The sequence below is a fragment of the Pelophylax lessonae genome (genome assembly GCF_965119305.1).
Source record: "Pelophylax lessonae genome assembly, chromosome: 1".
In the NCBI taxonomy this organism is placed as follows: Eukaryota; Metazoa; Chordata; class Amphibia; order Anura; family Ranidae; genus Pelophylax; species Pelophylax lessonae.
The window spans coordinates 791885797-791903757 of record NC_138768.1 but is presented as its reverse complement, the minus strand read 5'-3'; the positions used below and the strand labels follow the sequence as shown (position 1 = coordinate 791903757).

The 17961-nt window shown below is 41.8% G+C and overlaps 1 protein-coding gene across 1 annotated transcript in view; it reads left to right on the top strand.

Moving 5' to 3' along the window:
- LOC309551713 (proton channel OTOP1-like) overlaps positions 1-13265 on the top strand; it is a 63841-nt gene extending 50576 nt beyond the window's left edge. Inside the window, exons 5-7 of the mRNA XM_082252398.1 lie at positions 3694-3824; positions 9462-10390; positions 13009-13265. Coding sequence (XP_082108524.1) covers positions 3694-3824; positions 9462-10390; positions 13009-13179 — 1231 coding nt within the window. The 3' untranslated portion in view covers positions 13180-13265. The remainder of the gene's footprint in view (positions 1-3693; positions 3825-9461; positions 10391-13008) is intronic.
- The last annotated feature ends 4696 nt before the right edge of the window (positions 13266-17961 follow it).

Genomic DNA, 17961 nt, shown 5'->3' with positions numbered 1-17961 from the left:
TGCAGATAAGTCTTTAGAATTGAGGACTTTTGATTTTTCATGTTGGCGTCCCTTAGACTTTAATCGAGTTTTCATGTTCGCTAGAACTTTTTCCCTGTTCAAGATGTTCTGGTGCGAACCAAACAGGGGGATGTTCAGCCCATCCCTAGTTTTTTAATATCTATTGCGGCTGCTACTTCCACTAGTCAGTTCAGGTGTATTACCATTGGATAAAAAAAATCAGGCGTCACAGCCAAAGGCTTTTTTTTTAAGTTGTATTGAATCTGAATGGGGTGCTTCTGCTATATTCTAGCCAAGCAAGAATGAAAAAAATATTATAATCTTTTACACATGCAAAATATGTGATTCCAGGGTACGGTTTCACTGAAGGTGTTCATGATTATTGGAGTTTACCCCAAAGCACCCTCAAAGTTTTTTTGTTTTTGCTTTGGTATATGTCCTCCATGCCACTGCCCAGCTCCCTATGCCCTATTTTTGACAATCAGTTGGCTATTAGCCTTACAAATGGGCAGCTCCCGAGCCTCTGCTCTATGCGTCCACATAACACATAGAGTCATGGCTCTGCCCCCCCGCTCTCTCCTCATTGGTTCACTGGCTGTGATTGACAGCAGTGGAAGCCAATAGTCTCAGCCAATGAGCAGGAGCGTCCTGGGACAGCCAAGGATATTCTGGAGATGGACGTGGCTGGATCGGAGGGAGCTCAGGTAAAGATGGGGGGGGGGGGGGCACGCTGCACACAGAAGGCTTTTTAACTTTATGCATGCAATGCACGAAGGTAAAAAAACCTTCAGCCTTTAGGACCACTTTAGGATTTATCCCCCTAGACTTTAATGGTGTTTCCAATTTTTGGACTTTACGATGGTTTCGACAAGTGCCCCACAATCCCAGCCCGGTTAATTTATTTATTCCCACTGATGAGTGGTCCTCTTATTTCTTAATAATAAGCCTTCTATGAGGCTACCCTTTCTAGACTCCTTGTGGCTCTGGCCCCTATGTTGCACAGCAGCATGTCTGGACTTGGCCACAATTTGTCCCTTAGGCACTCATAACCTTATCTTTTGGGTTTCCATTATAAATTGTGTTTGATTTTCTATTCTGTTGTTAGTCTATGTTAAACCTCAATCTTATAAAACTGTTTTACCAACAAAATGTCACAGTACTTTAATAAACACCACTGTTTTCCTTGTGTCAGTACCGGGATCTGAACCGACAATCTCTGCTGTGTCTGGCAGTAGCTCTTTTTTGCTGAGCCACCTGAGATGCTAGACGGCATCCTGCTTTTGGACAATCTTGCCTTGTTCCTTGTTTCCTGTGAACCTTGAACTCCTTGCTCCTCCCATGAACTTCCTAATTAGGCCATGCCATTGCATTTCCTGTTTGATAGATTATTGTTCTCTCTCCAGCTGATATCTTCCTCCTTTGTGTACTTGCAGTTGTCCTTATCTCCACTACCACTTGTTATATACCTTTGGCTTGTTACTCAACTACATTTCCACTTGATTCCAATCTGCAACCATTTGTTAGCGACCTTTGGCTTGTTCCTCGACTATGCTTCTGCTTCATCCCAACCTGCAACCACTTGTTACCGACCTTTGGCTTATTTACCAGCTCTGCTTCTGCTTCATACCTACCTTCTACATCTGCTACTGGACCCGGCTTGCTTACCTCCTGGTGGGGCGATTCTGAGGACCATGACCTGGTACTAACACACAGCAAAACCCATCTACACCATCAGGAGCTCTGGTGAATACTGGTTAGTGCTTAGACCCTGCACTTTGGCTGAGCCCATGTCATCCACCAGGTGACCTGTTTGTATACTTAACCTGCTGGTTGGGGGAAGCCTCTCTACTGCTATAGCTATTGATCTCCAAGCCTGACCCCTGGCCATGACAATTTCTAATATTGAAGAGCTGTTGAAACTGTTTACAAACCTAAAGGCTGGTTATAGATAGGCAGAGGATAGGCAGAGGTTTTATTGATATCAACATACTAAACCTGATGGCTTAATTATCACTACGGCCTTTACTTCTCTTCAAAATCTCTGTTTGCATGAAGTTTCTATGTTTTGCCTGTAGTCTGGGTATTTCCTCCAGCTACTCCAGTTTTATCTAAAAAATATGACGGTAGCTTCACTACTTTCAAAGTAAAATTGTCCAGAACTGTGGTCTGGAGGGGTTTCTTCCTCAGTAATCTTGTTTGCAGTAGTGGTAGGGTGACCACATTTATGCTTGCATTTACACTTCCTTTTCTCCCGTACCCTTTCTTTTTCCCCCTGTCCCCTTCCTGCCCTCCCTTATTTCCTCTTCCTCACCCCCTTTTAGTTGCAAGTGGATTCTACACTTATTTGTCTTTATTCCTTAGGTACTGTACTATGTGTTGCTATATAATGGGGATACATTGGTAATTATTTTGTTTTTTCATGTTACTGGTGATGATTTGGTTCTTGATATCTAATTTCATGTCTGTGCATTGTACAATGCTGTGGAAGGACCCAATAAAAACTTAGAATAAGAAAAAAAATACACCATAAAAGTACATCATAATAATAATACAAGTAATAATTTTGGTATTCAATTTTAAGTTTTCTGGATCAGGGTCAAATTTAAAGATCTCTACATATATTATTTAAGATGCTGCTTAACATGAAAGCTTTAACCACTTAGTGACTGCCCTATAGCAGTTTTACTGCTACAGGATGGCAGCTCTGTGCAGGATCACGTAGATATATACGTTATTGTGCACTTCCTGGTAGGGGGCGTGAATGGGCGCCACCGCCGGCTCGCTCCCGCTGTGATTATACACAGTGGAAGTCAATCGATGGGTACCGCTCACTCGATGTCTGCCAGCATTCGCCGATCATGAGCCAGAGAGACAGAACTGTAATCTACCTATGTAAACAAGGCAGATTGCCGTTCTGTCAGCAGGGAAAGGATGGAATTTGTGTCCCTGCAAAGCAGAGAATAAATCCCATCTCTTCCCCTAGTAAAAGCACCTCCCACAGTATAGAAAAATACTGGTTTGGCACATAGTTGACCCTTTGATTGCCCTGATGTTAACTCCTTCCCAGCCAGTGTCATTAGTACAGTGACAGAGCATATTTTTAGCACTAATCACTGTGTTAGTGTCACTGGTTCCCAAAAAGTGTCAGTTCTTAGCAGAATGTCCACTGCAATATCACAGTCCCGCTAAAAGTCACTGATCGCTGCCATTACTTGTAAAAAATAAATAAAAATAATTTTAAAAAATTGCGCAAACCAATAAATATACACGCCTATTGTGATTTTTTACCAAAAATATGTAGCAGATTTTTTTTATTTGATACGTTTTTATAGCAGAAAGTAAAATATTTTATTTTTTTCTAAATTGTCGGTCTTTTTTTGTTTATAGCGGAAAAAAAAAAAAAACGCAGGAGGTGATCAAATACCACCAAAAGAAAACTCCATTTTATTTGGGTACAGTGTCACATAACTGTGCACTTTTCAGTTAAAATAATGCAGTGCCGTATCTCAAATATGGCCTGGTCATGAAGGGGGGTAGATCTTCCAGAGGTCAAGTGGTTAAATAGATACATATAAAAACAGCTCTAAAAAATGTTTATAAATACAAATTCTTTCCTGTAGTCAGGATAGAAAAGTACAGACTAAGTTCAGATATTACTAATTATTTGTCTCTGTTGTTTTTTTTTTTCTTTAGGTTTGGTTTGATCCATGCTGTGTTTACTAACCTTCTTCTCTGGGCTAATGGCATACTAACGGAATCAAAGCACCAACTGAATGAACACAAAGAAAGGCTCATTACTCTTGGCTTTTCCAACATTACAATGGGTAAGACTAGTGCTTATTAAAAGCATCACTTTTTCAGTACAACTATTTATAGCCTAATTAATATTATTACATAGTTACATAGTTAGGTTGAAAAAAGACACAAGTCCATCCGGTTCAACCAAAAAAAAACAGTAATGAAAACCCAACCATACAATCCCATATACACAATCCTATACCCGCCGTTGATCCAGAGGAAGGCGAAAATAAACCCCAGCAAAGCATGATCCAATTTGCTACAGCAGGGGAAAAAAAATCCTTCCTGATCCCCCAAGAGGCAATCGGATATTCCCTGGATCAACTTTACCTAAAAAAAAAAAGTTATTATCCATTTATATTATGTACACCTAGGAAAGAATCCAGGCCTTTTTTTTGATTAGTTATAGAATGGCGCTGCTCCACATAAGATAAGTGCTATAAGCGCAAATGCTGCTCAAAGGTGCTACTCAAATAAATAAAATTGGTAAAATTAATAGATAAACCACATACAATACTGTGCAAAAAATATCCAATACTGTGCAAAAAACATATGTGCAATCACCCCAAAAAAGCGCAAGTGCTATTTGTATACAAATGTGCTTAGGATTGAATGTTAATAAAATGTCAGTGTGATAATAAAAAATGTCCTTCAAAACCGCATGCGCTGTCATTTTGAATAATCTTCACATGGGATTGCTGGTCCTTGTGGTGCCTCCAATAAATCTGTGCATCAGTGCTACCCCAGCATGATAAAAAATCTAAGCATGCAGTGAACCCTGAATCCTCTACTGTCCCCCACCAAGAGTGCACTCACCACATTGCTACCCCCTTGCAACAGGGGCGTCTTGCCTTTACTTGGAAAATTGCCTTTCTCTTCCCTCTGAGGTCCTCCTTTAGGCTCCCCCTCGTATCCTCCGTATGGTCATATCCTCTTTACAGCTCAATGGAACTCAAAATGATAGCCCCCATAGTGCAAAACCACAGTATAATTTTACTGAAACAAATACATGAACATAAGAAATATCGCTTGTTTGGTCCAAAGGCATGCAGGAAGTCCGGGACGCTCTGCACTCCACGGACCCGCACCAGAAGTGTCGCAATGACACTAAGCCCCTCTCTACTCATTTAATCACTCTGACGTCATCTGGAGAGGCGCCATCATGCTGCACCTCCGGATAAACCAAACCAGTCTTAAGAATCCGTCCACCTTTAACCCAAACAATGCTGGCAATGAGAGCCTGGGAAGAGCAGTGTTGTGTTCTCCTATGATGGCTCCTCATTGTTCACTGATCACAGCTCTCCACTGTAATCCTCCAGCCAGGGATCAGCACCCTGTCCACAATTATTATTATTGTTATATGTAGTTGCTGCTTCCTCTAGTAAAAAAGAAATTTTGGTATTATACTTGGATGCGCTTTGGTAGACTTCTACTGAAGACATGGCCATCTAGGAGTAAGCCCTGTGGCAGGCTTAGAAGACACTGACTGTATTTTATTAGTCTAATATCCTGAAAGGGACTTATAATTCACCAAAAAGAGCTTGAGTCCATTGTCAAGTAAAAAGAAGTCTGAGTTTGTCAGAAGCCTCCGTATGCCAACACGCTTGAATAATCAGAAATGTAGTTTTACGCTTGAAAACTCAGCTAATCTATTCAATGTTTTTTTAGTTGTAGATTATTGTACCATGTTAAAAGAAAAGTTCAGGGTTTAAAAAAAAACCTTATACTCACCTAGGTGGATTCAGCATTGATCTGATGCTGTATCTGTCCCCTGTCAGCTTTACAGTGAGAACCAAACGATCAAACACCGCTGATTGCTCAGTACTCCCCCTCTGCTCTGAGCAGAGAGCCAGGACCGTCAGTCAGCAGCTCTCTGCTCTCCCCTCTAGCGCTCACTGAAGCCCTGGGCTGGGGAGGGAGCGGCTGGTTCAGTCTCCGAGCGGCGCAGCTAAGAGGCTGAGCCAGCTGTCCATCCAGGCATATGGATGGTTCCCAACTTTCGGGATCTTTCCCTAGCCTGGACTGGCTCGGTGACGTCAGCTGACAGCTGGCTTTAGCACTCCTGTGACCTGAAAACAAGTCACGGGAGTGCAGAATGAACTGCACTCCTGTGATCCATAGGAGTATAGCCAAAAAAGCTTTGCCCATACTTCTCCTTTACCCATCAATTATTTTTGGAGTTTAGGTAATATATTTTTGGCTAACCTAACTTGTTCAAGATGTGAGCTTTCAGGATAACTTAGATCCTTTCTTCATGTTAATGGCAAGGGGTATCTCAGATCTGGTATATATTTTAAGGGGAACACAGTACAAAAACAACCCCAACTGCAACAAACCCCCTGTAAGGGAAGACAGCCAATATATATACAAAGGGGCAGGATCTCCCGGATGATCTGATTAACTCTATATGGACATGACCATATATGGGATCCATAGCACCCCTACTCTTTAACAAAGAAATGTTGTAAGTTTAAATAAAACACAGACCATTTTTGACAAGTCCTTTATGTTATAAAAAGAAAAAAGTCCCATAATGTAGATCCATATAAATCACAATGCTCGGTGTCCACTGAAAGAAAAACCCAACAACCAAATGCGGCAAGTTCCCCGAGCTATCATCTGCAATATGCAATATAAGGGAAGGGACGAGGATAGTGGGGACATTATTTCCCAAATATAGCCACATGATCACATTTTGACAGCGATGTCACCCCCTATCCCCGTCCCCTTGTTTATGGGGCCTTGGATTCCAGGCCATGTAAATTTATGGACTGGCTGATGCCAGTGGCTGGTAAGGATGCGGCAAGTGCAGACACCTGCTGTTTTTTTAGAAACCATTGACAACAGGAAGTTGTTATGTTTGTTCAGGTTGAATGCTTCAAATGCTCACTCTGCCCATCTCTGCTGGGAACTCCAGAGCCGACCACCTCTCACATTCTTTTGATTCCCAAAAAAAAAATACTCCTGCTGAGGCAGATCTCATTATTAAGGACCCTCACATATTGTTGATGACCTTTATCCCCCGCACTACTACCCCTTCCCAGAGAACCATGGCACCACCTGTCTATGGAGATTATTACTGCCACCTAAATCTCCGTCCCTTCCATACTTTTTAAGTCCCGTGTCCTCCGTGACCTTTGAGTTCCAATCTTCTACATGCCTGCTAAGTCCCAGTGTTTCCCATGCCTCTTTAGCTGTCTTTGCCGCTAGTGTACCTGCATGCTCCTGTGTGAATCTGTGCCCCCTTTATCTCCAGTGCACCCGTCTGCCTCTGTGTCAAATGCATTCTGGTGTCTCCAGTGCACATCCATGACTTTAAGTGCTCCCTTGTGCGCCCCCATCCCTCCAGTGCACCTCTGTACACCCCTGTGTGTGCCTCAGTAACTCATGTCAACCTATGCAGCCTCCATGACTCCCAGTACACCTTTCTGCACCCTGGTTTCTCCTGTACATCTCTGTGCACCCCTGTGCTTTCAGCATGCTCTTGTGCACCCCCATGACTTGTGTGCCCATACAGCCTTCATTATAATTTATGCTCCATAGTTGCCTGATCTGTTATGCCCCACCACTAAGGCAACCTGCTACCTCTCTACCCTCAGGTACGCTTCTTCTGGACTGAGGATGAGAAGGTTGAGGTTGTAACACTCACCTCACCAGCACTAGTGCTCTTTTGCGTATCTGCCAGTACTTCCACCTTGAGGCCTGGCACCTCCGAGAGATAGCTCTGATTTCCAATAGCGTAAATGGAGAGTTATGGCACAGGGTTCAAGCAGCACATTGTTACATCTAAGTTGAGCCCCTATGCTTTCCAAGAGGTCTCCAGAATCCTAGTCGTTTCAGGCTCCTTCGTGCCTTCCTAGTGTTCTGAAGTATCTTGTCCCTCCAGTGTCCTCCTTGCCTCTCTATCCCAATCTCCTGTACAAACAAATGGCCACTGCCCTCACCTATAACTGGCTTTTGCAGCAAGGAACACATGGAAGGGCAAAGCATGCAAAACAAAACTAAAGAAATTCCCAGCTCAACTTACTGACCAGCCTCCAAACAACCAAATTATCCTGCCTAACAATATGCCATAAAAACAGGCGTTTAGTCTCTGCACACATTTGCAAATGCATGCGTAAAGCTGGATACACACTATCCAACTTTTGTGGTTAGATTTCCTTCAGATTTACCTTTTCTATGTAGTGCAAGGGCCTGCCAGATTGCATACAAATTTAAAGTGTTTAGGTTTGACCTCATATTATATGGTTTTGGTAAGTCTAAAGGAAAAAGTCTTCAGAAAATCTTATAGTGTGTATGGCCCGTTAGCTACAGAGCCCCGTCAAGGCACCCCAGTATTTTCTGTAGTCCTAACTAATATTGAGAGCCTTCAAAGTGGAAGCACATGCATTATAATAGGCAGGCAGAGGACAGGTGAGTCTGGAGGGAGCCCACCCCTACTTAAAGGCACAGGGGCGCACTGGACACCCAGCACATAGCACTATGGCAGAAAAGGTGTCTAGTGCGTCCCCTTGCCAATATTTCAACAATACAAATAAACGGTGACTGCCCCTTCCTATAACTGGCCTTTGCAGTAAGGAGCACATGGAAGGGCAAAACATGCAAAACAAAACCAGAGAAATTCCCTGCTCAACTAACTATATGCTTCCACTATGAAGGCTCTCAAAATTTAGAGTTTGAACTACAGAACATACCGGGGTGCCATGACGGCCTCTGTAGCTTATGCATGTATTTGGAAATGTGTGCAGACTAAACCCCTGTTTTTAACACAAACTGTTAGGATAATTTGGTTGTTTGCAGGCTGGTTCGTAAGTTGAGCTGGGAATTTCTCTGGTTTTGTTTTGCATGTGTTGCCCATGTGTTTCTTTCTGCAAAGGCCAGTTATAGGTGGGGCAGTAGCATTTGTATTGAAAAAAATGTAGGCTGTCATTGCTCACTTTACCTTCTACACTTTACCTTCTAAAAATTCTAACTGCCGGACTTACATGCTGATCCAGTGGCTTCATTACTTTTCTTGTCACTGGTCTGACCAAATAATGCAGTCTCCTATATTTGGGTACAAATACTTACCATATAAAGCTGTTTAAGTACACCTGTATAAATATGTATGTCATATAACTGATAGGTCATGATTTGTATGCCAAAGCTCATATTTTAAACCTGTTGATTTTATTATTTGTATAATAAAATCTTTTTTTTTTAATATATTTATTTGTTTGATAACTCAATAATACAATGCTGCCTAAAAACCCTTGGGAAACCTTTTCCTTTTTTCAGAATGTACTTTGCTTTTTTTAATTAAATATATGAACAATTTGGGTATTTTATTTATTTATTATTTTTTTTTTTTTTTTTTTGTAGAGGTCAAACATGCCTTGCTACTGATTTATTTATACTACACAGAATTTTGCTGTATGCTAGGAATGTGCCATAGTTCAGTCTCACTAAACAGAACTAAGGTCCTTTTATATCTATTGGCCTTGTTTATCAACACATCTCAGCATGACAATTCTGAACTTTGCTAGAAAATTACAGATGATGAGTGAAAGTCTTGAATCCGATTAGCAGCTATAGTACAGCCTGTTCTGGATAGGTAAATGTTGATGAATTCAAACAGAAGATCACTTTTGAAGCTTACATTTCATTTTTTATTTTCTTTACAGATCACCATACGCCAGAATGCAACTGCACATCAAATGTATGTTCCATATTTTCACAGGGAATATACTACTTATATCCATTCACTATTGAATATCATATATTAGCCTCTACAATGCTCTATGTCCTATGGAAAAATATTGGGCGCCATGTAAAACACCAACAGCAGCAGAAGATTCATTTCAAGTTCCATGGTATAACAGCTGGCACCATACTGGGGCTGATAGTTCTTACAACCACAATTGCTGTCCTGGTTGTGTATCTCATCCAGATTGGACGTTCAAAGAGCAAAAGTGAACTGGCGCTAACCATGTTTTATTTATTTGCTATCACAGTGTTGACACTCATGTGTACATCTGGGATTATTGGACTTATCATATACAGACTGGAGAATAAATCATTAGATGATGCTGAAAGCCCAGCCAAGAAGTTGGACTCAGATCTTCTGGTTGGTTCGGCATGTGGGTCATGGTTAATCTCATGGGGATCTATCTTGGCTATTATTTGTGCAGAGACCCGTCCTGAATACTCATGGTACAACTTGCCTTATTCCATCCTGGTAATTATTGAAAAATACATACAGAACCTTTTTATCATTGAGTGTATACACCGAAAAGAAGAAGAGCCGATAGATGGTCGAACTCTTGAAAGAATCTTTTCCATGTCTGGCAGAAGTACTTTGTCCCTGACACCTTCATATGAAGTTTTCAATGAGTCAGTCACTATCTGCAACAAAGAATTTCCTTACATGTCCAATTCAGAACTGTCTTTAGGAGAAGCTTCAGCAGAGGACAAAAAATGTCCTGAAAACAATAATTCCATTAGACTTTCTCCATCAGCTATTGCTCTTCAGGCAGCAAGATCTGAGAAACTTAACAAAAAAAGAAGAATCCTGAAGAACATTGCAGCCTTTCTCTTCCTATGTAATATTTCGGTAAGATAGTTTTTTTGTAGTTTTATTTAACTTATTTGCAGTGAATGTTTAGTACATTGTACAGTATGCCTACTTACAGTCACTATACAGTAGATATAGGCAGCAAATAGAGGTTAACCATTAGAAAACAATCGGAGAGTTAGGAAATGACCTTAGGGGACTGGTCCATAAAACATTCACTTGTCTGTGAGCAGAAAGGTGTATGATCACTACACAAACCTGTAGCACACTGAGGGCACTAACCTGCTATCATCAGTAGATTTACTCCCATGATAAGTCTGCAAAGAGTGTGTAGTGAGGTCTGCGGTAGTATTAAAATGTGATGGATAAACTTTGCCATAGACCATTTTTTTGTTTTCTTTTTACAGAACCACTTTCCTTAGCATTTTTGTTGCTAGGGAAAAAGAAATTGTAGTCCATGAAACGTCCGAGTGTTTTGAAGCTCATTCACTGAGCAATTGACTTTCTGTATCATTTCATTTGAAGCTAGCTACACAATCACTAGTTTTAGTAGCTCCTCATGTTATCCAATGCAGCTGCCAATGTCCATGGCACACCATGTAAATTTGTTTGAAGCACCTCCATGAGGGGTTATCAGGATGTCTAAATATGTGGCTTTTGGTTAGATCACAGGTTACAGGTTATTCTGCTATATTCTGCTATAAACCCTTTTTCAGCCATGGCCTGTGCATTTTGTACCTCAGATGGTCAAATCGGTTTTACTTCTCTCTATTAGCAAACTTGCAAACATTTTGGCAAACCTCTGTGTTCTGCTTTCACTGTTATTATAAATTTAAAAAAGTGTCACAGACAGTATGCAACTTGTTTGCAAAACAGAAAAAAAATCTAAGGTATGCAAAACTGTAAATAAATGGCTGGCACTACGAAAAAGTCATAATCGGTTATCGAACGTTGCGTACACACGATATGAAAATCCTACGAAAGTTCTTTGAGCGAAAATTCTCACCTGATTTTCTAATAGTGTGTACGAGCCTTTAGACTTCATGTACACTGGCCTACATTTACCTGGGCTGTGGGAAAATTAAAAACACGGGAAAACATTTAGCATTTCCCACGGCCGGCGGTCAAAACTTTCCTATTCTGAAAGCGATTCTTCAGGAGAGGATGGTTGAAGCTCACCTAAACACTGCAGCTCCTAGACTCTGCTAAAAGCCAGTGTTTACAATGACACATAGGCTTTTATGGAGTTGAGTTAAGGAGCTGTAGCAAAAAAAGTCAAAAGCTCCTAAACTCAAGTCTAAGAGCTGCCAGTGTGGACTAGTGTACATGAAGCCCCAATAGGGGAATCCCTCCCGCCATCAGAATATAATGATCGTTGCTTCTGGCTTTAGCCAGCTGGTAAAGCACAGGTGACAGCACAGTACATACAGCAATATGGTTTGTCAACATTATAAGGGTCCATTTTCCCTTATCTCCAGAGTTTGCACTGTGGATGCCTTTGTTTTCTACGACTTCTATAGTGGCCCAGGTATGGACAGAACATTTCTATACCTCCCAAATTTCGGACATGAGAAAGAAGGATACCTTCGAGCACAATGTATTTAGGGAATGGACTCCCCTCCTATGTATCTAGGTAATGGACACATCCCTACCATGTTAAGCAGACCATTAAAAATGTATATGCCAAAAAATACGTAGAATATTTTTTCCACCATTACATTTCCTTTATACTGGCTTTTCAAAATTGCAAACAAGATAATTAAGAGATAGAATAAATGCTAAGTGGAGAATAACTTTCAGTAGTTGAATGGTACATTTTCATGAACATCTGTACTTCAGACCAAAAAGAGGGACAACTGAAAAGAAAATAGGAATTAGTATGCAGTTTAAGAGATGGAGCAGACCAACTTCCATCAAAGGGTTGTTCCATAGGTATTTGGATACAAGAAAAGGATTCCTTTTGGTATACTGATTACATGTAATTGGACAAGAGTCTAGTTTCTAATTGTGCTAGTTAGTGGCGGCCCGTCCATTGGGGGCGCAGGGGCGCCACCCCACCAATGCTTCCGGCCCCCTAATCTACATGCCATGCGCTGGACGCATGGATTCCAATAGGGGATTTTTTTTTTTTTTTAAGCACGTGATTAGAGCCAGAGGCTCTAATAGGCTTCAAAAAAGGGTGGGTTCGGGGTGCAGAGCACTGCACCTTGAGCCCTCCCAGTTGTATGACAATAGTGAATGAATATTCACTATTATCACACTGATTTTTCTCCCAGCCAATCAGGAAGTGGGTCGTGAGACCCCTTTCCTGATTGGCTGAAAAGAGAAGCGATTTTACTGGCCAATGGCCAGGAAGAGGGAGGAGACGTACAGCCAGAGGAGACTCACGGCCGCTCGGGGAAGGAGGTAAGGATCCTGGCTGTCAGGCTGGGCAGCCGGCCGCCTGCCCTGGGAGGGGGTGGTAGATTTGACTGCTGGCCGTCCCACGTGGGGGGGGGGGGTTGGTGTTGCCGCCCCCCCCCCCCAAATTTTTATTCACCAGCTGCCACTGGTGTTAGTATTGATTATATCTGTTTGCATACACTCATCCGTTCACTTAGAATTTAGAAATCTGTAAATTACCATTATTTAAATCACCTTTTCTTTCTATGTTATAGCTCTGGATTCCGCCTGCCTTTGGCTGCCGTCCTCAGTATGACAATGGCTTGGAGGAAGTTGTGTTTGGTTTTGAACCTTGGATAACAGTGGTTAACCTCGCCATGCCCTTCTCCATTTTTTACCGGATGCATTCAGCCTCTTCATTATTTGAAGTCTATTGTAAGACATAAGACATGCAACATATGGAAAGAACAATCTAACGCGTCACATTGTTGACAGACAGTTGCCCACTGTTTGTGGGTAGTGCTCTTCTTGGGACTTTTGAATGGGACGGATAATGACTTTGATTTTTCCTGGAAACATAAAGCCACATGAAAAATCAAATATTTCGCCGGGACGTACTAAACTGCATATTGGGATGCCTTTGATGATTGGATTATTGGCTGCAATGCTCAGCACTCTCACTAGGTGTCAGTGTACTTTTTACACACATATATGTTAATGACACTGTTGTTACTCAAAATATGTTATTCTTTCCAGCATTGCTTGATACTATGTTGCAAGAAGCAATCTGTTCACTTGCCGATTTATATACATGCAGCTGTACAATAATAGTAAATGTTTTTCTACATGGGGATTATGGATGGAATATCATGGATACACATCCTATGTAATACACTTGACCTGTTTCTGATAGGAATATGTGTATCATTAGTTTTCTATATGGGTATTATGGGTGGAATATCATTGCTAAACATGCCTAGGAAGACAGTTGACCTATTTCTGATAAGAACATGGGTATAATTATTTTTCTACATGGGTGGGATATCATGGTTACACATTCCAAGGAACATATTTAACCTATTTCTGATAGGAATATGCATATAATTATTTTTCAACATGGGGATTATGGGGGGGGGGGGAGGGGGGGTTATGATTGCACTTAACAAAGAACATATTTAACCTATTTGTGAAAACATTATGGGTAAAAATAATTTTCTACGTGGGGATTAGGGGTGGAATATCATGGCTAAACATGCCTAGGAACAGTTGACCTGTTTATGGTAAAAACAAGGGTATCATAATTTTTCTGCATGGGGATTATGGGGGGAATAGCATAGATACACTTAACAAAGAACATATTTAACCTATTTCTGATAGGAATATGCATATAATCATTTTTCTACATGGGGATTATGGGTGGAATATCATTGCTAAACATGCCTTGGAACACAGTTGACCTGTTTATGGTCAGAACATGGGTATCATCATTTTTCTGCATGGGGATTATGGGTGGAATAACATAGATACACTTAACAAGGAACATGTTTAACCTATTTCTGATAAGAATATGCATATAATCATCTTTCTACATGGGGATTATGGGTGGAATATCATTGCTAAACATGCCTAGGAATTCAGTTTATCTATTTCTGATAGAAATATGGGTATAGTTTTTTTCTACATGGGAATTATGGGACAAATATCACGGTTACGCTAAACAAGGAACATATTTAACCTGTTTCTTAAACCATTTTGGGTATAATTCATTTTCTACATGGGGAGTATGGGAGGAATATCATGACTAAACATGTAATTGAAGCCTTTGTTAAATCTGCACCAGCCATGGTGCTGCACATGTGACCAGTTATGACACCAGTCATTTAATGGTTTAACAGTTTGGTTGAGGACACAAAAAAATGTGACAATTAGAAATCCCAGCATTCTAGGACTGTAACTGTTTTCTGAAACAGTTGAAGTTGGGTTTAGTTCTGCTTTTAAATGTCAGGCGTTATAACTGATCACATGGGCATCTCAATCATAGCAACTGCAGGTCAAACAAAGACTAAGATAGCAGCAAAGTGCCCCGTGTAAGCTCGATCAGGGAGTTTCGTAGCGCCTCACTGTTTACTTTTTTTATTTTATGTCAAGTGCCGCACAATGACATCTCATCCATACTTTCAAACAGCAGACTGATGAACTGCGTTGCAGTCACATGCAGAGCCATCCAGTGGATTGCTGCAAAAGGCAGACGTGCTGGATTTTTTCGCACCGCACAAGAAATCAGTGCTTGCCGGTATGAAAGGCACACATAGAAAACAATTGTATCCCACAGTATGTGCCCTAGCAGGGATTGCCCTAGCATAATGTGAATGAGCCCTTACTTACCTAACCCTCCGTCAGAGAACACTCATCTGCGCTCTGCCAGTGGACTGTCCCTCTGTGTCCTCACATCCATTGCGGGGCTATGGGCCCTGCATTGGTCTTGATGACATCATAGGAAGCTAGACCGCCAGAAGAGGATGGGCGTACAGGTCTTACAGCAGAGGAGCCTGCAAAGGGCGGATGATCAGGTAAGTGATGCTTCTCCTGGTTCCATAGGCATAAACACACATTTAACCCTTGGCAGTGCAGGAGCAGCCCCACTTCAAGGGAGGATCTTACCTTTCCTGGGAGTTACGCTTTCATTGCTCCCCATTTGTCTGTTTACTGTTCAAAAACAATGGCATGAAGGTCCCTCCTTATCTCACAACATCCATATTAATAACAAGAGAACATGGGAGTAGTTCAAAGTTCCATCCAACCCACTCCACTCCTGGTGAGGTCCAACACAAGCCTGGGGCTCCTCTCCAATCACAGCGCCGTCCCACAGACACAAAGGAGACAACACCACCACTCACCATATTTGAGTTGCAACATTTGCTCCTATGGTTGCTAGGAGATGGTCGCCCTTACTGCGCAAGCGCAATTTTCTGCCTCTGAACAGAAGCTATCATAGAGAGCGCATGGCCGCAGACCGGAAGCTGTAAACTGAAACTTTGCCCTCTGCTGTTTGTAGCTTGGATGTGCAATCAGACTGTTGTGGACTGTTTGAGATTTCTTCTCTACAACCAAAATAAAACTGGCTGCTGTGATGAGGAGAGCTGAAGCTCTTGTTAATTATTATTGAAAGTAGAACTAAAAGTAAAACCTTTTTTTTCTTAACCACTTGAGCTCCAGAAGATTTACCCTCTTCCTGACCAGGGCATTTTTTGCGCTACGGCACTGTGTTACTTTAACTGACAACTGCACAGTCCTGCAACACTTTACCCAAATAAAATGTTTTTAGCTTTTTTTCCCACAAATAGAGCTTTCTTTTGGAGGTATTTGATCATCTCTGCTGTTTACATTTTTTGCGCTATCAACAAAAAAAACAGACAATTTTGAAAAGTAAAAAAAACAACAATATTTTTTACCTGCTTTAAAACCTATCCAATAAAAAAAAAATTTATTAATAAATTTAGATCAGTATGTATTCTGCTACATAATTTTGGTAAACATTTTTTCCAATGAGCGTATATTGATTGGTTTGTGCAAAAATGATAGTGTCTACAAACTATGGGATATTTTTATTTCTTTATTTTCGTTTATTTAGTGAGGTGCTTTTACCAGGGGAAGAGATGGAATTTATTCCCTGCTTTACAGGGACACAAACTCCATCCCTTCCCCCTATCAGAACGGTGATCTGTCTTGTTTACATAGATCGCAGGGGAAGCCAATCAGCAGGTGTCGGGTACTCAATGTCCGCCAGCATTTGCCGATTGGTATATTTGGTGTATAAGGACAAGGGACGTGAGCTGCCAGTGGCGTACATGCATGTCCCCTACCCAGCAGTGTTGGATCGCGTATATATATATATATCTACGTGATCCAGTGCAAAGCTGCTGCCCTGTAGCAGGAAAATTGCCATAGGGTGGACTGCAAGCGGTCAATATTGGATAGAGTGGGAGGGTTAGAACTCCTATAAGGCCCCTTTCACATAGGCGGACCGTTCAGATCCGCCTGTCCGTTTTTCAGGCGGATCTGAACGGATGCCCCATGCATCTCTATGGGGCATCGGATGTCAGCGGAGACATGTCCGCTGACATCCGATCCGATCCGTCAAATCCGGATAGATGGAAACCCTATTTTCCATCCGTCTGGCGGATCGGATGAGAATGGACAGACGGTCCGTTCTCATCCGATTCCCCCATAGAGAAGAATGGGGACCTGAGAGCTCTGTCTCCGCACACAGCGTGGAGACATCCATCCATTGGAGATGATCATCCATTTCCATCAGTCTACATCCGCATCCGTCATCATCCGTTTTTTTAATCTGATCAAAGTTCTATTTTTCTTCCGTAAAAAAAAAAATGGATCGGTTGAAAAACGAATGTAAACTGACAAATGGTCAGTTTTTCATCCGTTTTTGCATTGGTAGTGTATGTAAAAAAAAAAAAAAACAATGAAAAAATTATGAGCACTGATGAAAAAATTATGAATACTTCATCCATTTTGACGTGACTGAACTGATAAAAGGAACGCTCCGTATGTGTGAAAGGGGCCTAATAGAGTATTTTACATACAGAAAAAAGGAGCAACTGCACTATGGAAGAGGAATTTCCTCCTGGTTCAGTCTTGCAAGTGTAGCACCCTCCTAGGTAGGTGCTAGTAAGAGAGTATAGTTTTGAGCTCTGCTTACCAGAGGGGCTGCAGGTAAATCTATATTGTTCTCTGCCTACCAGAAAGCAGGATTTATTAGTGAGGTCTGCTCATTGTGCTCAGTATGCGATTCATTCAGTCTGGATAGTGTTTCATGCTGGTCCAATAGGGGGGCATGTTGGACAGTGGGAGAAAACCTGACGAATGGGTGCATAGGCTTTTGATACAGTGCTGATGATTGGCAGAGGGCAGGTCGCCTCGGTGCATTCTGGGATATTGTATAAAAGCCAGGAGATGAGCTGAGGGGTCTTTCATTGGAGAGCAGAGTACCGGAGGGAGGGGGCGGCTGCCTCCTCCTCTGTAGAGGTGCCATGCGGATGCTGGAGGTCGTCCTGAGTGCCAGAGGAGCAGTTGAGAGGAGCTGAACCTAGAGGTCCAGGGAAGCTGACTGAGAGGGGAGACACTGGAGACCCTGTGGTTGCAGTATCATGAGTACAGGGACTAGTGTCAAGGGGCCTGACCTGAGGGGGGCCATCTCTGCTCATAGGAGA